At 36.7% G+C, this 23,210-nt stretch overlaps 3 protein-coding genes and 2 pseudogenes across 7 annotated transcripts; 2 read left to right on the forward strand and 3 right to left on the reverse strand.

Moving 5' to 3' along the window:
* The window catches only part of LOC107673838 (sushi repeat-containing protein SRPX2-like), a 7,205-nt pseudogene extending 2,660 nt beyond the window's left edge, over window positions 1–4,545 (forward strand).
* Window positions 4,191–13,502, reverse strand: LOC107673823 (synaptotagmin-like protein 4). Of its 3 annotated transcripts, none has more exons than XM_016467636.1 (18): window positions 13,484–13,502; window positions 11,727–11,864; window positions 10,501–10,716; window positions 10,233–10,342; window positions 9,881–9,995; window positions 9,165–9,299; window positions 8,990–9,086; window positions 8,781–8,877; window positions 7,762–7,850; window positions 7,588–7,680; window positions 7,183–7,361; window positions 6,910–7,000; window positions 6,309–6,470; window positions 6,101–6,209; window positions 5,908–6,016; window positions 5,612–5,823; window positions 4,787–4,921; window positions 4,191–4,534 (listed from the first exon to the last, which is right to left on the reverse strand). In XM_016467636.1, exons 2-18 carry the CDS (start codon window positions 11,840–11,842, stop codon window positions 4,488–4,490), a joined length of 2,112 nt encoding a protein of 703 aa, XP_016323122.1. In that variant the 5' UTR covers window positions 11,843–11,864; window positions 13,484–13,502; the 3' UTR covers window positions 4,191–4,487. The 3 variants fall into 3 exon arrangements, with proteins under 3 accessions (XP_016323122.1, XP_016323113.1, XP_016323130.1); XM_016467627.1 differs by having other exon boundaries at window positions 7,762–7,862; XM_016467644.1 differs by lacking the exon at window positions 4,191–4,534 and having other exon boundaries at window positions 4,539–4,921; window positions 7,762–7,862.
* A 982-nt stretch (window positions 13,503–14,484) lies between these two features.
* Window positions 14,485–16,823, reverse strand: LOC107673907 (tRNA wybutosine-synthesizing protein 2 homolog; annotated as a pseudogene).
* On the forward strand, window positions 16,670–19,591 carry LOC107673848 (ribonuclease H2 subunit C-like). 3 transcript variants are annotated; one of them, XM_016467668.1, is made up of 6 exons: window positions 17,279–17,428; window positions 17,834–17,855; window positions 18,685–18,838; window positions 18,919–19,031; window positions 19,120–19,239; window positions 19,369–19,591. In XM_016467668.1, exons 3-6 carry the CDS (start codon window positions 18,685–18,687, stop codon window positions 19,390–19,392), a joined length of 411 nt encoding a protein of 136 aa, XP_016323154.1. In that variant the 5' UTR covers window positions 17,279–17,428; window positions 17,834–17,855; the 3' UTR covers window positions 19,393–19,591. The 3 variants fall into 3 exon arrangements, with proteins under 3 accessions (XP_016323160.1, XP_016323154.1, XP_016323151.1); XM_016467674.1 differs by lacking the exons at window positions 17,279–17,428; window positions 17,834–17,855 and adding an exon at window positions 16,670–16,687; XM_016467665.1 differs by lacking the exon at window positions 17,834–17,855 and having other exon boundaries at window positions 17,281–17,428.
* A 562-nt stretch (window positions 19,592–20,153) lies between these two features.
* Window positions 20,154–23,060, reverse strand: LOC107673873 (zinc finger and BTB domain-containing protein 3-like). Its single transcript, XM_016467682.1, has 2 exons — window positions 22,648–23,060; window positions 20,154–22,523 (listed from the first exon to the last, which is right to left on the reverse strand). Exon 2 carries the CDS (start codon window positions 22,508–22,510, stop codon window positions 20,837–20,839), a length of 1,674 nt encoding a protein of 557 aa, XP_016323168.1. The 5' UTR covers window positions 22,511–22,523; window positions 22,648–23,060; the 3' UTR covers window positions 20,154–20,836.
* Between the last annotated feature and the right edge of the window lie 150 nt (window positions 23,061–23,210).

A 23,210-nucleotide genomic window follows, 5' to 3' on the forward strand; every position in this document is an offset into this window, starting at 1 on the left:
ATTATTGTAATGCTTGTAATGTCCATTTATAGTCTTTACACAGCAGCTTGGCTCCTTAAATGTTTAAACACCAGCTAATTTCAAGACGCTGACGTCACGAGGGTCACCCGCAGTGTAAGACGCTCAAAGCTCAAGACGTTCGGTTAGACGGTCGGTCATTCAAACGTTTGATTTTAGCATGGAATACGCTTCATATATTTCTCTGTTCACGCTCCACTTCATCTGCCAGTGAATTCAACGATCTTATCAGATCTCCAGCCGCCATGTTTCAAACGATCCAAACGTAACACGCTTCCGCCAATCCCTGCCTTGAAGCAATGATTGACGGAGGGTGGGCGTGGTCAGCTCGGAATGCATTTTCAAATTGAATTTTGCTACAAATATCCCACGGCGTCATGATGAAAATGCAATCCTAAGTGTTCTAACTGTTAGTCTAAATGCATTTAGGACAAATAGCATTTAAATTATCATTATGCTACCATTTCTGCTTGGACATGTTACACATATCAAATCAATTTGTGTTATACATTTTCATTTTAATTTCGCAACTTATAAAGCATTCAAATTTGCATGCAATTTACATATTAAGACTACTGTTGGAAATGGCAAATGTAAATTATATAATTTAATTTTCATTTTACTTTTGCACCAAACTTTGCACGTATGGGTAATGGAAAATGTAAATTTAAATACAGAAATACAATGCCATTTTGAATATTGCGTTGCCATTTTGAATATTGCATTTTAAATTGAATTTAGCTACCTATATGCTTCCGTTACAGTGTTAGTGTTTACTTCCTTTTTAATTAGATTTTTATTATTAATATTTATTTATTTGTGAAAAGTGCTTTGTCTTCTAAAGTATAAGTATGTTTATTTTACACAATTATTTTTAATCTATTTTCAAATGATTTTAAATTTCTTAAATATACATTAAAATAAATACAATTATATCGGCTTTATGTCGGCCACCCTGCTTTCCAAGATATCGGCGTCGGCTGTCCAAAAACCCATATCGGTCGACCACTAATCTTTTTCTCTACTGCTGAGGCCACAGGATACTAATGATGCAGCTGATTTGTTGCTATGATGTGCCGGCCAATATTTTGACTCGGTCTTTTGGAAGATTACTTTTAGAATACTTTTTTGAGATCAAAGCTTCAGGTTTTATGTTTGCTCTTTTAGGCTCAGCGTCTTCTTACCATGACACCAATGAAGTTGTGCATGAGGACGAGACTTATTACACCCCTTAGTTGGACTACAAACGTAAAAATACACTCACGAATTATACAATATGACTAATTGCGAGATGCTACAGTTACTTCAAAAACATTTTTCCATTTTTGCCGTCAGATCCGCAGTGGTGCCATGTACTTAAGTTGTCCAATGGGGAAGTGTCCTGTTCTTCTCCTCGAGGCGGGCACCACCGGGGAACTCGTTGTTTGCTCTCCTGTGATCGAGGATATAAACGGCTGGGCCGATTATCTGTGCAGTGCATGCCCAACCGCCTCTGGTCTGGATCCGCTGTCTGTCGAAGTAAGTATACTTAAAAGGTGTCATAATTGTGTCAGAGAAACTAGCTCTTTGATTCAGAAACATGTATTAGGCAGCTGCTTGGCAATCTACTTGGCAATCTATCCTTAGTTGAACCATGTGTTTATATTATGTCTGAATCTCAGAGATACGTTGCCATGTTCTGCCTCTGATTGACCACGGTATGTACAGTTGCACCCGTGGTTTTGTGGTAGACTCCAGGTGTGACTACAATTGCTATGAAGGCTACCAGATTGAGGGAGATCGCTACCGGATGTGCCAAGAAGAGGGAACATGGAGTGGCACAGAACCAAAGTGTGCAGGTACATTTGGAAATGTAGGCATTCATTGATAGATTGCAGATGCTATAATATCATTATTTAGGCCAGAGAGAAGACGTTGTAACAATTAATAAAAATTACATTGTTTCAGATCATGACCCCCCCCCCAAGCTGAAATGTCCTTTGTCCAGAGTGAAGGTAGCAGAACCAGGAAAAGTAACTGCCATGGTTTCATGGGAGCGTCCTAAAGATACCGCTGACAGAGCACTACAGTATGTACATCACATTTTTATGAAAGCCATCCAACTTCCTCGGTGTCAAAGAGGCAACTTGTAAACTGCATTTTTGTCATCCTTTATCAGGGTCTTGCGAAATGGACCGGAGTCTGGATCCGACTTTCCTGAAGGAATACATATAATTCGATATAAAGTCTCTGACCAGGCTCGCAACACAGCCACATGCAAATTTACAGTGCATGTTGAAGGTAAAGCCAGTATAATATTTTGATTTGCTTCTGCTTCGAAGTGTTAAAGGGATAGTCTACTCCAAAATGAAAACGGTGTCATCATTTACTCACTTTTATGTTGTTTCAGACTTTTAGGACTTGTGTGGAACACAAATATTGAACCTCACTGACTTTCATTACATGAGACATTTTTCTAAATATCTTCTTTTGCATTCCACAGAAAAATAAAGCCATGAGTAAATGATTACAGCATTTTCATTTTTGGGTGAACTATCCCTTTAACTATAACTAATATTATTAAAATATGACTTAAGGTTTTAACTCCCTTCTCTAGATCCAGTCAGCTGCACTTTCGTTGTACGATACAGTGGTATATATATGTCTTAAACTGAAAGGTTTTTTCCCCTCAGTGAGGCGATGTCCAAAGCTAAAGCCGCCTATGCATGGCTATCTGATGTGCTCATCTGATGGCAATAATTATGGGGATGTATGTGAATACCATTGTGATCCTGTCTTCGAAAGGACAGGTTTTGCAACTCGCGTTTGTCAGCTCAACCGCAACTGGTCCGATGAAGCAGCTCAGTGTGTATGTGAGTATGTGCTTGAGGTTATGTGTATTTTTAATTGAAACACATACATTCAAATATTTTTTCTCAAATTGTTGTGTGAAACGTTTGCTTTATCTTTTAGTAATGGACATAAAAACAGATGTCAGGTCTGCTGGTGCTCTGCTTGACCAGTTTTATGAAAAGAGAAGGCTTCTTGTTGTGTCCACTCCAGATAACGCTAACCAGAAGTACAGGCTTCAGAATATTATGCTACAGGTAATATACATACTTCCTTGATTAAAGCAAAAATAATCTTAAGAAAGGACAGTTACAATCTCATTACGAAGCATACCTATATGACTGTGGGAATGTTCCAACACAGAAAGCTGATTGGTGTGATCCAAATCTGGATCTGCGACATGTGACGGTGATCAAGCTTTTAGGAACTCCACCTCGTGCAGTGGGCCGCATCAAAGAACAACAACTAGAGCCTGAAGTCATAGAGGGACTTAGGTAACTTACTGAGTATCTACAGTAGTGTTTACATGATACATACTGTATATTTAACTGTTGTATTTAAGGACTTACATGGAAGTCATACTGGCAGATGACAACGGCAATATTACAAACAAATACTCAGTCAAAATGAAATTAACCATATTTACTTTTTTAATGTCCTGCAGGTTCTCAATTGATAAAATCAAGTCTAAGCTTTCTCATTGTATATCAAATATCATGGGATGAAAACCAAATTTAATGCTGACTTTAAGTTCCAGGAGAGACATATTGACCAGTCTATTTTCTATTCAAGACCAGGTCTTATTTTGATAAAAGCCACATTAAAATATCTTGGACAAAACACTTTCATAAGGTCTTGCAACAACAGGGACTCTATACTGAAGGAAAATGTTTTGTTGATTCTCTCCACTATGCATGTGTGTTTCCAATCTAAAAGTGGTAAATTATTGTTTGCATGTGTTTTTTGTTTGTATGTAACAGACAGGCACTGCATATATCTACAGCGTATTTCACCATGGTGCTGCTGGACAAGTATGGTGTGGATCAGGAGCGCTTTGTTAACTCCACCACCTCTGATGAGCTCTACTCATACGTAGAGGAGTATCTCCTCACAGAGGAGGAGCTAGAGAGACTGGCGATGAACAGGGACTTCTGTGACTGACCTCGGTCTGATCAACTCCAGATCTGATGTTGTGGGTGGGAGTTTTCTTTATAGCGACAGGCACCTCAAGAGCCTGTTTCCTAGACAAACAATCATTTAAAACGACATACTGCAGATATTATTCACAGAGAATCACAGCTGGAAATGTGATTTAGTCTGGAACAGGTTTTAATCTGCAAGTGGAAAACTGCCAGGTGGGGTTGCACAAGATATACATATTCCTAAGAAAAATAATTTTAACTATCTATAATTGAGTGCACAGCACACAATGTGGATTCTTAAAAAGATGTAATATTTATTAAATGCTGGTATTTTTGTGTAGCTCCTAAAAAGAAGGTGCTCACAATGGAGTAAATCAGCATTATGACATTAAAATACATTGTGTTTAAACATGCACATTTTGGGCCGTACATTAAGTGCACATTTAAAACCAAAGTGTTATTCAAATTAAAACATTTACAGTCTCCAAACATTCATTTTTAAGAACAGGATTCAAATGATGTTGTATTTGAAAACATCCATTCAGCTGCAACATTTCAAGGAAATAAATATCATTAACATATACACACTGCACATTTCCACATCATTATTTGTGAACTGCCTTAAATGTTTAAAAATATATAAAAGACGCATTAACCTAAAAAGACTTTAAAATATTACTGTGATGCATTAATGTTCTCATATTGCACAGCTGTAACAGCAACACACAAATATGGAATGTGTAACCCCCTGTGGCTTGGGGGGTGGGAGGGGGGTATTGTGCAGCATCTTTACTTGCCGTTTCCCATGGACGATCGCAGTGGAAGAGTGCCCTCTGCCCAAGAGTCGGGGTACTGCATCATCTTCTTCCACAGCAAGATCTCCTCCCCTGTGGAGTCTGCCATCCACTTTTCCTTTCCCTCCTTGATAGTCACTGTGCAAACATCAGTTTAAAATGACTTGAATATTCTCTCTCGCGCTCTCTCTCTCTCTATATATATATATATATATATATATATACACATATACATATACATATATATACATATACACATATACATATACATATATATACATATACACATATACATATATATATATTTTATATTATATTATATATCAAAGAATGCTGAAAAAATGTATCATGGTTTCCACAAAAAATATTGAGCAGCACAATTGTTTTTAACATTGATAATAAGAAATGTTTCTTGAGCATCACATTATAAATGTAAATGATTTCTGAAGGATCATTGAATACTGGATGGCTTTGAATAATTCAGCTTTGTCATCAGAGAAATAAATTGCATTTTAAAATATATCAAACTAAAAAAACTTATTTTAAATTGTATAATCATTTCTCAATATTACTGTTTTTACTGTATTTTTTATCAAATAATTGCAGCCTTGGAGAACATAGGAGACATTAAAAAGATCTTATCAGCTCCAGTTGTATTAACATTAATCATATCAATAAAGCTTGACTGAAAAAAATACACCTGAATGGTGTTACAGTGATACTTCTGAATTCGGTGTCTGCAGTCAGTGAATCCAGTAATTAAATCAATGATAAAGGCTTCTGAATTGATTTCAACTCAAAGGAATATGTAGCAGCAGATGCTCTTACCTCCTCCCAAGCTGAGGCGAACTCCTCCCAGGAAGTCATTGCTGGACAGGGACTCTCTGTCCCAGACAGTGAGCTCCAGACATACATCCTTCAGCTTCTCCAGACTCAGGTCGTTGTACACAAATGTGTGGTTGTAGTTTGGGTTCTTTGTCTTCTTCACTACCGGAGTCTTCTTCTTTGAGGAAGACTTGCTCTTTGATGGCAGCAGATACCTGAAGAATAGAGTTAATAGTAGAAATAAACAAACAAGGGCCTTTCAAAACAAAACAGATGTAATGAAACAGATGTTTGCAAACCCTTTCACAAAGGAATCGCATGTGCCTCCAGTTTTCATGGCTGTCAAGTTTTTGGCCTCTTTGATCAACACGTGCAGCTCAGTACCATCCGCGGGTATGGTATTTTTTCCTTCCGTAGAGAATAGAGGCATAATTTACTATGTAACACTAGTTAAAGACATTTTATAGATATGTTAACTGTGTTTTCCCTCACCTTTTCCATTAGAGTCCTCTGGATGTGTCTTGTATGCTGTGACACACTTCAGTGAAATCACCAACTCGCCTTTGTACTGATCGAATGGAGATGCTGGCTGGGCAGCTGCCTATGAAGACAAACGGAAAAAATATGTAACGGTACTACTAAACAAAACAACAACTTGAGTACAGTGGCATATTTATGTGGCATCAAAACAAGTATATACCTTTCCTCTAAGAGCCATGCACTCTTGATGTGCAGTGTCAATGTCATGGCTATCCATTGGTACCTCCACCTCTCCCAGAAATGCATTGTGGCCAAAACGGTCGTAGTGCCAAACTGAGAGTTGTAGTGTTCGAGTCATTAGCTGGGTGCGGCTGATGGAATACTAAAACAAACAAGCACAAGACAGGTTGTCAATATGAAATATATTCAAGTAAGAGGTTACCATGTAGGAGCTTTGGCCAGTTGTTTAGTCTGTTTGTATGAACCACGCATGCTGTTTGCTCTAGATTAAAATGGGGCAAGAATATGAACTAATATTTATCTGACTGTGACTCGGTGATAACAGTGTACTTATCTTCTCTGTCAATACCAAGCCCATTCGAAACCTGAAGTTAGTGTGCAGGGTTTTAATTACCTGACATAAAAGCACAGTGCTATATAACAGTGTTGCTATTATTGCTCAATGGTATCAGTGTCTGATAGTATTTGTTGTTCCAAACCATGAAAAATTAGTTATTTTGGGGAGTTTGATTTTGCTGAGAATCAATTTATTGAAAATGCTACTATTTTTAAATACGATCTTAAAGGAATTGAAACTATACCTTCAGGGTTTCCTTAAAACTGGGGTTAATGTTATGTTTGACTGAGGTTTTCTTCTTGCTCTTGTCTGGGAGGAGGTAAGCTTTGACATATCTGTGGAAAGGAATCAACCAATCGGGAGAGTTTAGCAGTGATTTTCTCTCTGTACCGGGGAAACCCAGTGGTATGGTTCACTGGTGAAAAATTATTATTCTTGGAAGACAGTAAAGAACTGAGACCCTCTCAAGAAACCACATGGAAATCACTTAGCATATGCTGTGTGGAGGCCCACTTACGGGTTGCACTTCTTTTTTGCTGCATCAGCATAAGCCAGTCCTTTACACTCACGGACCACAATAGACAGGCTCTGGCTCGCCTCATCATAGCTGAGAGAGAAGAAAATATCTCCACTCACTTTCACACGATCGTAGTCTCCTGCTTCACTGTACACACTCATTGTACTACCAAGAGTGGCCTGTGGAAAAAAAACAGAAAAAAAAAAACAGCTGCCCAGCATATTCAAGTGTCTAATATTTAATTTTTATTTAGTTTGTGAATAAAATACATTTAAACAAAAAAAATATATATTTAAATACTGTTTAAATATTAGTAAAAAGTTATTTACAATTCAACCATTTCAATATTACTTCATTTTAATAATATTTAATTTTATTCTAATTAATAATATTAAGGTGGGTTACCCTTGAGTACCCTCCCAGACTTCCCGAGCTATCACCGAATTTCTGCCTGTGTATATTCACCAAGTTATCAATATCTTCCTCCTCATCATCATCCTTATGAAACAAGTCAGACATTAAGAATAATACAGTGCAAACTTGTTTAAAATTGTTTGAATTTGTTTGAAATTAACTCACAGCATTAAGGCCAGGAACTGACTGGCTTCTATCTCCCATAGAGGGTGCAACATTTTCTGTTCCATCTTTACGCAAATCAAGTGTGGAGGCTGGTTTAATATCTATGACAAAACAGTGTTTGCATCTTTAAAACCCAGAGTAAAATAATAATAATAATAATAATAATAATAATAATAAATGTATGTACACTACCGTTCAAAAGTTTGGGGTCGGTAAGATTATGTATTGTTTTTGAAAAAAAATGATCTTATATTGACCAAGGCTGCATTACTTTGATCAAATATATAATTTATTGCTTTGTCTTGGAAAGTTTTTCATTCATAAATGAAGATGGTTTAAATCTAAACCCAACTTTAACTAGTGGATGAATGAGTTTAAAATTTTGTGCAAGTCTTTAGAATTGGTTAAAAACAAGAAAGCTCTCAAATTGATTTCGTTTTTGGGGCATGTATAAACTAATGTAAAAAACCACATTTGGTTTGTTTTATTTGTTCTATTTATTTATTTCTTTTCTTTTCTTTTCTTTTCTATTATTGGTTTATTGTGATCTTGTCTGTCACTGGTTATGCTCAACCTAAGGCTGTTCACGTGTTGTTAGATTATGTGATGTGTTTATGTACCTTGTTTGTTTGTTGTAAATGGAAGCATAATAAAAAAAAAAAAGAATAAAAAAAAAATTAGAGCTGGATAAGAGTATGTTAACATACAACTTAATCCAACTAAAAAAAAAAAAAACTTTGATCAAAAATATAGTAAAAACTGTAATTTTGTGAAATATTACAATTCAAAATAGTTTTAATCTATTTTAAAATGTAATTTATTCCTGTGATGCAGTTGTGCTGCTTAATATTTTGTGGAAAACCGTGATACATTTTCTCAGGATTATTTGATAAATAGAAAGAGCAGCATTTGTTTGAGATAGAAATCTTTTGATACATTATAAATGACTGAACTGTCACATTTGAACTTGCTGATCCCAGACTTTTGAATAGTGTATACTCATCATAATATAATGTCACCTGATAGTTTGTGCACTCTTCTAACACTTTTCTTGAAAAGCCTATCCACATCACGCAATGAGTCAGAGCACGCATTCATGTGATGAATTAATGAGGCCTTAATTTGGAGGGATGATGGTGGAAAAAGCAAGACAATAGGTGACACATGAACAGAACTAGGACAGAGAAATTATATGGCTAAACAGGGTGAACTATGAATAAACACTTGCTGTCTCATTGGTAGATGGGCTTTCACTGTTAGCGGGGACCATCAAGATGGACACTGCAGAGCCTGCTGGACTAGTCTTGGCTGTCGGTTCCTCTTTTCTAGGTGCAAATCAGAGGATTGCATCACACTACTACATCATTAGACATGGATTTCTGTGTCTCATACACAGATTTTACCTTTGCATTAGGGGGGTACTGTGGGATGATTCGGTCTCAGCAAGGCTGCTGCCCAGACTGGCTTTTTCTATTGAGTCTGTGTCACTATGCTGTTGCTCTCGCACATCAAGTCCCTCATAAGTCTCAAGAGGTGAGCTGAAAAAATGAGACGGGATGAAGTATAGAGTGCTGGACAAAGATGTCATCCTAATAAATAACATTAAAACACCACAACTATACTGGCACTGCATGGCTGGAGAAATAGTACACTCAAAAATATAAAATTTACTTTTATTTACTCATCCTAACATCATTACACACCTACATGCTTTCTTTTTTTTCCTGTGGAACACAACAATGATAAGATCTCAAACAAACAGGTTAGACATTATTATCAAATGCATTTGCTTTTGTGTCTCTCATAGTGTGTGTGTGAGAGAGACTGTGTGAGAGACTGTGTGTGAGTCTGTGTGTGTGTGTGGTTTGCAGAAAAAAATAACAGCATACAGGTTACAATGGATGATACAAGGATTAATACATTTAAACTATCTCTTTAACAAAGAACTGGTCTGAGTGATCTTTAATAGAATAAAATGATATAACAGAATTATTAAAGAGATGGTTGGAAAAAAGTAAATATTTTAAATGAAATTGTAAATAATTAAATGATAAAGAACATTACATTATTTGCTCAGTAGAAACATGAGACTATATAATAAGTGATGATTAAGACACACCTCTTATTTGCTAGTGCAATGTCCTTCAGTTTTGGCTTGGGCACAGGAACAGTTTGACTGGAATTCAACTCAGCTCTGTTTAATAGCATTTCCCCAGTTGTCTCATGCTTTTTACCTAGAACAGAGAGATGTAATTTTTAAAAAGGGGAAGTAAGTGGTGTATAATGATTAATCTTAAAACACTGCCAGCCATTTAAATCTAAAGTAAACAGGAGAATTATTCCTATGTCCTTTCCTCTTGGTGAAAGCACACACACACACAAAAAAATCTACTTTCCACCCTTTATAAAAACAGAAAGTTCAAGTTCACACTGCTCTATCAGACTGTCTGGCATCTGCTTCCTGCACTCACTCAGAGGCCTTTTCCTGAGGAAAACTCGGACCAAGTTGTGTCCAGGAGCTGTAGAATAGCGGTTAACCCTCTCGTCATTGAACCAGTCTCCAGTGCACATCTTCAGATCTCTGAAAGAAAAAAAAAAACTGAAGTTTCTGTTGAACATTAACCTTTTCCATTAAGCAAGGGCCTCATTTTCCAGTCTAATGTGCCTCTTAATAATAGGGTTTCTAAATGGACTGAGGCCAAAGAGAGGGGTGCTGGGAGGCATGGGGTACACACTCACATCTCTTTGGCACACACGGTGCACATCCAAGATCCGTTGGGTCGAATAGATTGACATTTTCTGCAAACCTGATGTTTGCATACTCTGCACTGGCTACCGCTGCGGGTCAGAAGGCCCATAGGCTCTTGGCAGCGGCCACAGCTGCGCTCACTGTATTTCCCACTGCCACGTTTCGCACCCTTTCTTTTGATTTCCAGCAACTCAGCTTTCAGCTTCCTAAGAGTACAAAAATGTTTTTGCCTGATAAACATCCTTTCTAAGTTCGAAATCGAGTCTAAAGGCCTGTTCACACAAAGGATGATAACTATAATGATAACTTTAAAGTTTTAATAATCATTCTAATTTTGTGAGAATGGGGAAGTCCACACCAAGGCTATAACGATAATGACAGAGAAGAATGACACACACATCACAATAAAAAAAACAAAACACTGATGGCCAATCAGAATCCATCAGACTTTAAAGAGCTCAAGCATTTAAAGCGGCAGATGACAAAACTGCATATCATACTTACAATAAACAGAACATTATCGTCTGTTGGTGTGGATGCTAATATAGTGATCCTTATAATGTAGCTTTCTTCATAATTATAGTTCTTGGTGTGAACAGGCCTTAAGCCCTGATTGGTGTGATTTCATTTTGTAGAAATAGACATTAAACAAACATAAAATTAAAAAGTATAGGGTCAGTAAGATTTTTAAAGGTTTTTGAAAGAATGCTATGCTAACCAAGGCTGCATTTATCTAATCAAAAATACAGTTAAAACAGTAGTATTGTGAAATATTATTTATTACAATTTAAAATAAATGTTTTAATACATTTTAATATACTTTAAAATGTAATTTATTCCTGTGAAGCTGAATCTTCAGCAGTCATTACTCCAGTCTTCAGTGTCACATGATCCTTCAGAAATCATACTAATATACGATTTGATGCTCAAGAAACATTTGTTGTAAATGGTTTCTGCTTAATATTTATATTTTATTGTAGAAACCATGATACATGTTTTCAGGGTTCTTACTGACCCCAAACTTATGAACGGTAGTGTATTAAAAATAAAAAGTTTAATGTGATGTGTAATGAACACTTTAAAAAAAACGATGCCACAACAGGTAGCAGTTGTAAAGTTTGCATAAATAAAGCTAAATTTAATTAATGTTTAATTTTTTTAAATTTAAATTTTTTTAATTAACATTTTTATTTTATTAATTTATAGTGACACTCACTTCACGCGCAGCTCCTCCAAGCGCCTCAGCTCCTCATCTCGCCGAAGGACCTCTAGTATGAATTCTTGCTCAGACTCAGTCAGGACGGATACGTTGATCTCCATGTTCTGCACCATCCTCAAGAGTCAAGCCCTGCTTCTAAGGAATAAAAAAACAAACAAATGGCTCTGGATGCATTAAGTCAACAAAATATAATAAATGTCAACACAAATGCAAATTACAGAAACCTGTAGAACCACATACAACCGCTTACCGAGTAACATACAAATGTTGCTCACCGATAATAATAGAAGCTCACCCAACCAAGAACAGGTCATTTGCTTTTCAGAGATGACACTAACATATATAATGAGAGTGTTACACAAATAAAGCAAGTCTTGCTGTTTGTAAAAATGGTAGAGACCTGGAGACAGGGCTGAACTGACAAATAAAGGGAGCGACCTTTCACAGTTCCTCCATACAGTGTCTGTCCGTGTCAGTATCCTGCAGGAGCCGAGTAGTTAAACAAGCACAAGGACACCCTGTGACATGCAGCTCCACATGCAAATTAGTTGGTTACTAATGGCTCGCAATGCCAATATCGCAGCAGGGAAGTAAATATATTCACATCCCAGGATCTACCACATAAATCAAGTATAAGCATATTAGCAGTAATAAATCATTTAATAAATCAAGCCAAACAAATGTATGTATTTTGCAAAAACATAGGTACGCCTGCTTATAAATGAGACAGCTTCTCATCGTGTTCTTACAGAAAGGACGAAAATAATGTTTTGAGCAGAGAGCGTGAGAACCTTGTTTTGATTTGTCGCTTGTAAAATTATGGACAGCATATCAATAAAAATGATGTTGTTTGAGAATAAATAACTAAAGGCCAGCAGAGCCTGGGAAAATGGGCAGAGCACTGGAATGTCATCAGGAAAAGAGGAAATCAACATGCAGTCAGCGTATCAAGATTCAAGATTTTTATTTGTCACATACATGGTTATATAGGGAATATATGACCAGCAGTGAAATGTAAGTAAAGTAAAAGAAAAGTAAGTATCACAAGTGTTACAGCCCTTCATGGACACACAACCATGGGTGGAGGACTTCAGCAAACTCTTTTTTTTTTTTTTAAATGAGGCATTTATGATTATGATTATTACTTGGTAGCACTCAAGAGCCTTGTAAAAGCCCTTTGAGCTCAACTGGTGGCAAAATTGTGAAAAAAGAAAAAAGAAATCAATAACCTTCAATTAAGACTGGTTTGGTCTATATCCAAAACAAATGGACCTTCTGTGATAAACGTGTTCCTCATTCTTTGAATGTTTGAGGAAAATAGAAAGGATTAAAGTGAGAACCACAATGAATGCACTTTCTTCCAGCTACACTGATATAGATCTGAAGGATCTGTCCTGCTCTAACACACGGACAACAAACAACAACATTCAATTCACTTAACTAAATTATCCAACATTACATATAAAAAGTCCAATGTTAAACAGAAGAGTAACAGTTAACGTATTGGAAAATAAAACGCAAACTAAGCGTATAGGAAAATAAAATACAATTGTTAGCACACTTCAAGATTTTAAAAGAAAAGTGACTACATCGACGCATAATAACGACAACTGAGAAACTCGACTCGTTGTGTCTCACAGGGAAGCGTTATTCTAAAGTAGGATATAAACAGTGTTAGTAGTTTGTCGTGTGTAAAATTGATGCCTAATATCTCTAACAAATTCTCTTCACATGTGCTTTAAATGTTTCCTTACCAATAGCGCAGGATCTTCCGTTAAAAAAGAGAAAAGTTGGAAGGTTGTATCAAAGCATAGCTCAGTAGCTTAGTACATATAAGATACATAAATGTATTTTCATTTGTCTGAGTACAAGGTTTTATTTTTTCAATTTTGCACCCTGTTTTGTCCCACTTCTCAAGAATGATATGTATGCAAAGCTGTTTTGGTTTTTGATTAACAAAAAGAAAAGAAAAATAATTCATCCGTGGCCCAGAGGGTACGAACATACACGACTAGGCTACCGTCCAACCGTTTGTGATCAGTAAGATTTTTTTTAAAGATATTAATATTTTTTATTTAGCAAGGATGCATTAAACGGATCAAAAGTGACAGTAAATACATTTATGTTACAACAGATTTGTGCTATATAAATGCTGTTTTTTTTTCTATTCATGAAAGGATCATAAAAATAAATTGTTTCATGGGTTCCACAACAAAAATGAGCAGCACAACTTATAAGAAATGTTTCTTGAGCCCCAGATCAGCACATTAGAATGATTTCTGAAGGATCATTTGACTGGGTGGCTACTGAAAATTCAGTTATTACTGTTTTTGTATTTTGATCAAATCAGTTCAGCCTTGGTGAGCATAAAATGCTTTTTTACAAAAACATTAAAAAAAAATGTTAATGGTAGTGTATATCATATAATAAATATTGATGGTTGCTTATAATATAATTGATGTTGCTCTTCATCTGTCATTAAAGATAAAGTGAAATAATCTACACTGCTTTTCAAACATGACAACCACAAATAGGTGTTCAGGGTTCGTAAGTGAACAGTAACCATCAACACCACAGCCAGATTTTGAGAAGATTTTATTATTTATTTATTTTTAATTACTACAAAACACTAAAATCATTTTCCATTTCAAGCAAAAATATATGTGGGAAAATTCAGCAATTAGAGGGTAAAATCTGGAGCTAATTATAGACGGGGGCTATAATTAGAACAACTTTATACACTATTGGTTTTTTTTTAGAATGGTTTACACTCCAAGTCCAGAACTACATGAATGATATGTGGTGTGTATGTCTTAACATGCTCTATGTGCTTGATATTTGTCTTCCATTTGCTTCCAGTGATGTCTAACAAAAGTGTACAGATATGCCTGGCTGTGTCTGAAGCCCAGGCAGTCCATACTTGCATATCTCTCTGGATCCTTAGAGAACATTCTTTTATTGAAGAGCCTTTTTCAACATCTATAGCAGATGAATGTTCAGGTGGTTCATGGTGCAAAGGTGTTGTGACATTTTGATGAATATGCAGTATTCCACCTGTGTCTCTCTTTAGCAGACGGCATGCCACTGGCCATCCCTCCTCTGAACTTGGTATGAGGCCCAAATTCACTCGATCAGCAAGATCACTTAATGGAAGCTAAAAAGGATGTCCAAAAGTTTATTAATTCAACTGACCAGCTGTGCAAAAAGGCACAAGTGTGTTTATTATTAAAACAAGAACAAATATCTGCCAATGGAGTCAGAAAAATCAACTGATATTCAAAGGGAAGCCACATTTCCTGACCCCCACTGACAGATGTTTTAAGCATAACCTCACTTAATTTTGTTCAATTTCACAGAAAACAAGACTTCATATCTTCATTTTGCATTTCAAGTAAATGTTTCTTGATTTAAGGATGTTTAGATGGTTGAACTGGTAAAATAAATTACTGAGCAAGGTATTTATTTTAGTCCAGAATATGCAACATTTAATGCCATGACTTTACGAATTTATGATTTTCTGCTCTGATTTATGGCTGCTTTTTAAGACCTTAATTTGTTGAAGAGCAAAGACCTAGAGAAACCCTGATTTGGAAATGTTCACATAATGAAAAACTTATATATTATTATATATTTTCTGTTACCCAATGAGCTGATTATCATCCACAACAAAAATGTTTTTTTTCCTCTGAAATACTAGTAGGTGAACTTAAGATAATGTCAATCAGCACTACTGTATCCTGACCTGTCTGTTGTCTCCTTGATAGCCAGTGCAGCGGTGTGACACACCACTGATCTGCAGATTTCTCTGTAGAGCTTTTACTGCATCTGGGTTCCATTCACATGCATGCACATGAGCAGCCGTTGCATGTACAAGATATGGAAGAGTGAAGTAGCCAATGCCTGGACAGTGAAGCAAAAAATGATCATACATCTTGGGTGATAAAAACCATTGCAACTCTGAAATGGTAAACACACAGCACTGCTTTTACCTGCGTATAAATCAACCAGTCTCTACACTGCAGTCAAAGGAGGCTATTCTGAGCTTCTCTGTGATATTCCCAGAAGAGAACATGCACTTGGCGACATCAAACTCATACCTGGAATTTCAGCCAGACAGATTAATTAATTTGAATATTTGTTTAATATATTAAGTTATTTTTTCCCTCAAATAACATGGCAGCTTATTAATTACCTAATGTGGTTATCGATATGTGTTACATAGCTGCTGTCTCCTAAAAGCATTGTCACTATAGGTGTGCGATAACATCCTGGGAGATTTTTTGAATTTGTGCTATACGCTTCACTCCCAGTGTCAAGGCAACTGCAGTCCAGAATTCAGATCCTAAAACAAATAAAAAGTGAGAGCATTCTTGAAAATGTTTAGCATGTAATCAATGTAAGACATTATGAGATATTATGAGTTACTATGAGATAGTATTCTAGGATAAATAAAATATTAATAAAGCATATACAATCTAATTATTTTATATACAAAATTTGACCTAGAGAGGGCCTTAGATTCATTAATACCCACCAAAATCTTTCCATATTGCATGAGAGAAGCAGCCTTCACTAAACAGGACAAGATCTCCATGGCATTGCCATCGGCTAGGAATGTCTCTCTCCAGATCCTCACTCCATGTTTCTCCTTTAGAAACCAGCAAGGACTGTGCAGCCTCTATAAGCCTCTTATGAAAAGATTGAACTTTCTCCTTCTCTGATAATGTGGGAGCCTAAAAAAAAGCATATACTGATGTTCAGATGTTCAGTGAATTGGGTGCAAACATATATCTTTAATAATCGTGAATACTGACCTGGATATCAACAATTTCACAAAAACAGTTTAATTAGTTCCACTAGATCAAGCTGTGCCAGAACAGATGCTACGACTGGAAGGGTTACAGTCCCATCGGAGTGTTTCTGTGCACAGTACTTGTGGTCCAGAACACCTTGTGACTGTAAGTATTTTCTGAAAAACAGTTATATATAGTAATACACCAGCAAGTCTCCAAATACAGAAACATGTAAAACCATTAAAGTTAACTAGTTTTAACATGACAGCAACTTACTTTCTTATATTTACCCACGTTTCATGGAACATTTCAGTATTACCATAAAGAGATACTTTATGTTGGTAATTATAAATCATTAACACTCAAAATGACTTTATTTAATAACTGGCCAACTAACACTTTTTAAGAGATCTTCTATTTTGGTGTGTGATATATTTTTCATTGCAAACGCAAAAGGAATATTAAAACGTTTAATTATCTAAAACAAACTAATATGGGGGTCCATCAAAACCCCATTTGAACCTACACAGGAACAATGCACATGAACGAGACACCGTAGCTTTCGAGTAATATCGTTCCTACTTCCTAGTTGGTTCCGAGTTCCTAGTAGGAATATTATCAGCGTTGCACTAGTAGAGCGCCTGGAAGAAATATAACAGAGGTTATTATAAAGTTCTGTGTGTATCTGTTCATTTTTATATACGTTTTAGTTATAATAATACTACTAATAATAACAATAATGTAAGAATACTGTCTTTTTTCGAGTCATCAACGGTAGATGGCAGAATACTTTGGATTTGACCGCGAAAAACATCCGCGTGGGGGCGAAGAAATACAGCACGCCCAATCACAGTAAACGCAGCTGTCCCACGTGACACGTTATAAACAATTCTGAAAACAAGCAAGGTATGATATCTGCAGATGTTCTATATAAAGATAATTATATATCCGCTATACCGTACCATTTGTTCACATTTACAGAGGTTCAGTTCTGATAGCGTTGATCTAAAATGATTTTTCTGCGATCTTCTATCGTTATGTCAATTGGAAAAAGATTATGAGTACAATTTACTGTAGGAGGAGACACGTCTTTAATTCAACTTCCGTTGTCATATTGTGTGTTGGCGAGTAACTAACGTTAGTTACATGTAAGGGCGTTACGTTATTTAATTACAAATTAAATGTAACTAATAAGTTAGTTACTGAGAAAATATGTGTAATTAAATTAAAGTTACTTATGAAAATGTTAACGATTACAAAGGGGGTTACATCTGAATATTCACACACAGATTTAATTTCTTTCTTTCTCAGATTACATTGACTGCTGTAAAATGTAAGTCAGAAAGAGCTTTATTGCCAAGTATGTTTGCACATACAAGGAATTTGTTTGAGTGTCACAAGCTTCCAGTACACAGAGACAACAACAACACACAGATAATAAAAAAGATGTGAATAAAATACACATGCATAAATATAAATAAACCACAAAAAAAGAATTAATTGTATGTAAGACACCAATGATTCAGGAGTTTAGTACGGAGAATAGTACATATGATTATTCAATAACTGTTTTATTTCCTATTTGTGTTTATGCATATGCTTTATTTCGTAAGATTAAAAGCCCCCCACCCCAGGCATTATTAGATGCCAGTGTTTCCTGTCATAGCTATGCAAAGATTTGATTTCAAAAATAGTATCATAGCTATTAAACTATTTCTTGTTATGATTTTAAATCTGTATTTAACCTCAGAACGATCTGAAAGTAAAAAGAGGTGGTAAAGTCAGATTTTTTGGCGGCTATGCTTTAAAATTAAATTATTATAATCTTAATTCAAGAATGAAGGATTTTGAAAGCCTTACAGTAATCAGTGTTGAGTACCACTGTAAGGTTAACCCTGCCTGGTTTAAATGTTTGAAAATGATTAATAGTTTAAAACATTTGTTAGAAATTCAGAAATGTAATCAAATGTAATCAGTTACATTACTTTAATAAAGTAACTGAAATAGTTACACTACTTATTACATTTTAAATAGGGTAACTTGCATTCTATAACCTATTACATTTCCAAAGTAACCTTCCCAACACTGGTTGTCACAATAGCCCTGGTTTCCCTTATATAATAGTAATTGTCACCCGTGCTTTACACACTTTGTTTTACTAGATGTCAGCAAACAGTTGTGTGACAGCTATCCGGCTTGATTCCCTCAAGCAAGCTGACAAACCACAGATCCACCTGCTACCTTGTGAAATAGAGCATGACGGACCTGCTGAAGTCTTCAAGTTCTTTAATCCCACTGTGAAGGAACACAAACACGGTTAGTCAAATACCAGTACACACCTCGAGAATGAAACGAGTTGAAGCGCTCCACCCGATAAAGATAACACTGTTCTGCAGAAACGACAGTGTCATTCAGAGGTCGGGGGCTGAAGGGTCAGGAATTGCATTGCCCAAATGGATACACAGGCCTAGAGCTGAAAGAGGTCCAGAAGCCTGCATCTGATCAAGAGGTACCTGCACTGTTCTTTTCTTTGATTTCACTGACATGTCCTTTTAGAACACTAATTCTTAAACATTTTTTCATACATTTATTTTTAGGACAGAGTAGTAAAAGTTTCTTCAGTGTTCCATCATTTCACATACTGGAATCTGGAGACGCCTCCCACATCCGATGATGGAGTTGTGATGGCGATGGCATGGCCTCAGCTAGCAGAGGCAGTGAGTTCCTTTTGATAACTATTAATCATTTACCATCATAAGAATCTGCTTTACTAAAAACATTTCTCTTAATTCACTTAAAATTTCTCAAGTATTAATTAACTTCTAAAACAATACCTCTTTCTGCAGATGCATGGACCAGTGGACGACTGATAATGGACAATGTTTTATTGTGGAGATCTGCTTCTCAAGTAAATATTTACAGTTAAACAAATGTGAAAATGATTCTTTGTTGGAAGACAGTATAAGTAACTTACTGTGTTGTGGTAGTAACCACCATTTTTTACCAAACATATGTTGAAGAATATCACAGTGCAACATGACTAACTATTAAAAGTCTTGTTTTATTGTTTTACCTTGTGCAGAATTTTAATTTAGACATATTTGGCCATTATTTAACAGTAACTGATACATTTTGGTACGATTTACATTAACTTTCAAACATTTGGGGTTCGTGATTTTTTTAAATAAGTCTCTTATGCGCAGCAAGGCTGCATTTATTTGATAAAAAATACAGTAAAAACAGTAATATTGAGAATTATTTAAATTGAGAAAAATGTTTATTTTAATATATTTTAAAATGTAATTTATTTCTGTGGTGGCAACCCCATTACTCCAGCCATCAGTGTCACATGATCCCTTGGATATCATTGTAATATCAGCATATTGAAATTTATTTATAATATAATGATTTGCTCAAGAAACATTTCTTAATATCAAAATGTTGAAAACAGTTGTGCTCTTTATTTTTTTGAAACCATGATTAATGTTTTCAGAATCATTTGATGAACAGAAAGCATTTATTCGAAATAGAAATCTTTTGTTGCATTATAAATGTCTTTACTGTCACTTTCTGTGTCCTTTCTGAATGAAAGTATTCATTTAATTTTTTTAAAAATCTTACTGACCCCAAACTTTTGAACAGTAGTGTAGTTCTCTAAATATTTTACAACAAATAAATGGACCCATCTTAAAAGCACTGAAAGCTGATTGTAGTTCATAGCACCTATTTAAAAGTCTCACCATCTTTCACGCTCACGAAAATGCACAGAACACTTACACAGCAAAAACCTTCCTTGTAGTGATACAGTCATTTATCTGCTCTAGTGGATCTTAATGCTCATTTCTTGGTATAACAGCTACAATATTCCATAAGAGACATAAACATGACATTTTAAACTGTAAAACACCACCATGAATGGTGATTACCTATTAAAAGTCTGCTTCAATATACTAGGCCTGTGTGCTGGAACCACTCCTCTTAATCAATTCAAATTTACTTACACTGCCTGTCTATAAAAACAATATACTTTAGCAATGAATATTAAAACCAAGTTGTGTAAAATCTCAAGAATATGTATAGCTAATTCAATTAACACCAAAACCATTTGTTTCAGTTGCATCGGTTCTGTTTGTAAATGGCATGGAGGCAGTCACGTGTCAAGTTTCCCTTTCAAAGCACTTGCCATTTTGAGGCATGAGCCACAAAATTATAGACGTGGCAATTCACGATTTTGTGATATTTGCAAAAGCCTTCAGCATTATTTCGTTCAAGTTTCTGAAGGACCCGTTAAGAGGATTGAGCCACAAATCATGGCTACGTCTGGGGAGGAGGGGGAGGTGGTGAAGGTGGAGAGTCTGACTCAACTCTGCTGCGTTTCACTGGTAAGCAGTGATCGTGTGCCTTTCTGATGTGCCTGTACAAGTCTCCAGACTGTGTGTAACTACGGTAACAGTAGCTGCACTCATAAGGTCGCTCCCTAGTATGCACGATGGCGTGTCTCCTCAGGGTGTAAGCACAGGAAAAAGTCTTTCCGCAAGTGTTACAAGTAGGCACGTCCTCTACGTAACTCCCAAGCGAGTCATGAAAATCCTCAAGGTACATGGCCTGCTGCTCCGGCTGAGAATTGGCTGGAAAAAGAGATGATGAAAAGCTGGTGGTTTCTGCTGCAGAAGTATTAGGACCTTGCGGTGAGGGAGGGAAAGAAATGGGTTCTTGATGTGGAAGATGAATTAACTGGTGTACAGGTATGAACTGAGTATCAGTCAGCTCCTCAACATCATGGTTGCTGTCGTCATAATCATCCACATGATCTATATCTGCACTTCTACTTGGGCCGTCATCCATGATCACAGTCTCATCTACGTCATCAGACTCTTCGTCAGAAATCACAATGGCCTCCACTTTCACTTTAAAGCGATCTTCATTTTCCTCCCTTGATGTTTGCGAAAGAGATTTTTTACGCTTACTTTGCATGTTTCTTGTATTGGGCAAAGTGTGCTCATGTCTCCTTCCATTCTGGCTCTCAATGTGTTGTGAAGACCCTGGATTTCCTGCACCTTTATTCTGGATTTGGGGTTTTAGTGTTTGAACCGGAATGAAAACGCTAGGTTCATGTTCTTGGGCAGCACTAGCGTTGTCCACACTGCTCAGAGCCACGGCAGTGGTTACAACAGGATGCGTCTCTGTCTGAATTAGTTCTGTTGTACTACATGGACTTGAAAGTGCCGACTCGAGGCTAGCAGACCGTGCCGAAATTCTTGTCTTGTCAGGTCTAGGTGAAGAATGATATGTGGACGAACCCGAACAAGAATTATTGATGGCTGGTTGCGAGTCCATTCCTGGTTGGGTTGTGTCCGCCATTTCTGAACTCTTGGCGCTGTGCGTGAGGAGATTAGCCGTCCCTGCTTGTGTTTCAGTCTTGGTATCAATATAAAGTGACATTTGTTGACTCGACTGAGGACAATGTGCTACTGCTCCATCTCTTCCTGTTTCTGCACCAGTTATGTCTTCTCCATTCGAGCCATCAAGTTCTCCAGGTTTAGCCGATTCGTTTGCTCCAACTTCTACTCTTGTACTATCCGCCTCAGCCAATCCTCGACCCTGCAGTCTTCTCTTACAAACTCGCACCACATCATTCATATGTAGGAAGCTGGCTGCGGCGAGCACATCCTCTGGAGGGGGGTGGGCTGCTAATCGCAGAACCCCTTCATACATGAAATCAAGGAGGAGTCCAAAGGCTTGTGGGGTCACGATATCTCCATTAATAGTGACTGTGTCTCTCTGTGGCCCTCCGTTGATTGTGCTGGTATTCCCCATTGACTGATCGGAGTAAAACATATGGAAGAAAGGGGAGAAAGAGGCCAACACGGCACGATGGGCTCCGAAACGAGTCGGGCCGACCTGCACGGTGCAGTCACATAGGAAACCTTGCAGACGCTGAGAGCGCAGGCTAGCCAAGAGCTGCTGACTATGTCCTGGAAACTCCATTTCTACTGACAACCTAGTAAAAAATAAAGCCATGGTATACAGTTAATAAATATAGTTTATGCAGTGTATATATCAATAAAACATCTTTAATTCATAACATTAGAATCTACGTATTGTTAAGATGATATGCTTCTTACAGAAATGTCCAGAGTGCTGACAAAAGTCCCCACGTACACTTTAAGATCAGCTCTTTTGAAGCACCATCATGTTTGTTTTATGGATCCACTGGCAACAGTTGTTCGCGAATCCATACCAGTAAAATCATATGCTTGCATCTTATAGCAATACAAACGGATTCCTCATATCCTGGTATTCTTTACACAGCATTTTTCTATTATAGGTTATTACACCAAACCTTCACCGGAGCACCGTTATATAAATCGAAAGCAGCGCCACATATCCTTAAAATATGTTTCTAGCCACGAGGACAGCATCTGGCATATTTAATTTCTAATATGTGATTTAAAAAAAACATTTGTACGCGATTCTGCAATGTTTTCTTTTATAACAATACATCACGAACACACGCTTCTACGTGCAGTACGTTCGGTTTGTGAGAACGAGTGTGCTCTGCCACCTACTGACTGGGAGGAGAACGAACGCGTAAAAGTGTGCACAAATACACGAGGAATTTGTTGTGGTTTCGTTTAAAAATAAGTCCTTATTTGACAGATACTGGTACAATAATGGTATAATCTGG

Source organism: Sinocyclocheilus anshuiensis, unplaced genomic scaffold (genome assembly GCF_001515605.1).
Source record: "Sinocyclocheilus anshuiensis isolate Anshui unplaced genomic scaffold, SAMN03320099.WGS_v1.1 scaffold1351, whole genome shotgun sequence".
In the NCBI taxonomy this organism is placed as follows: Eukaryota; Metazoa; Chordata; class Actinopteri; order Cypriniformes; family Cyprinidae; genus Sinocyclocheilus; species Sinocyclocheilus anshuiensis.

Excerpts from the sequence above, each read along its gene's own strand:
- LOC107673848 (XM_016467674.1), top strand. The coding sequence starts at position 18,685 with ATGTCAGCAAACAGTTGTGTGACAGCTATCCGGCTTGATTCCCTCAAG. Across the intron at positions 19,032-19,119 it reads AGCCTGCATCTGATCAAGAG|GACAGAGTAGTAAAAGTTTC; the intron begins GTACCTGCACTG and ends ATTTATTTTTAG. Across the intron at positions 19,240-19,368 it reads GGCCTCAGCTAGCAGAGGCA|ATGCATGGACCAGTGGACGA; the intron begins GTGAGTTCCTTT and ends CTCTTTCTGCAG.
- LOC107673873 (XM_016467682.1), bottom strand. The coding sequence starts at position 22,510 with ATGGAGTTTCCAGGACATAGTCAGCAGCTCTTGGCTAGCCTGCGCTCT.
- LOC107673823 (XM_016467627.1), bottom strand. The coding sequence starts at position 11,842 with ATGGTGCAGAACATGGAGATCAACGTATCCGTCCTGACTGAGTCTGAG. Across the intron at positions 9,087-9,164 it reads AGTACCCCCCTAATGCAAAG|AAAAGAGGAACCGACAGCCA; the intron begins GTAAAATCTGTG and ends ATTTGCACCTAG. Across the intron at positions 7,362-7,587 it reads GTCTGGGAGGGTACTCAAGG|GCCACTCTTGGTAGTACAAT; the intron begins GTAACCCACCTT and ends TTTTTTCCACAG.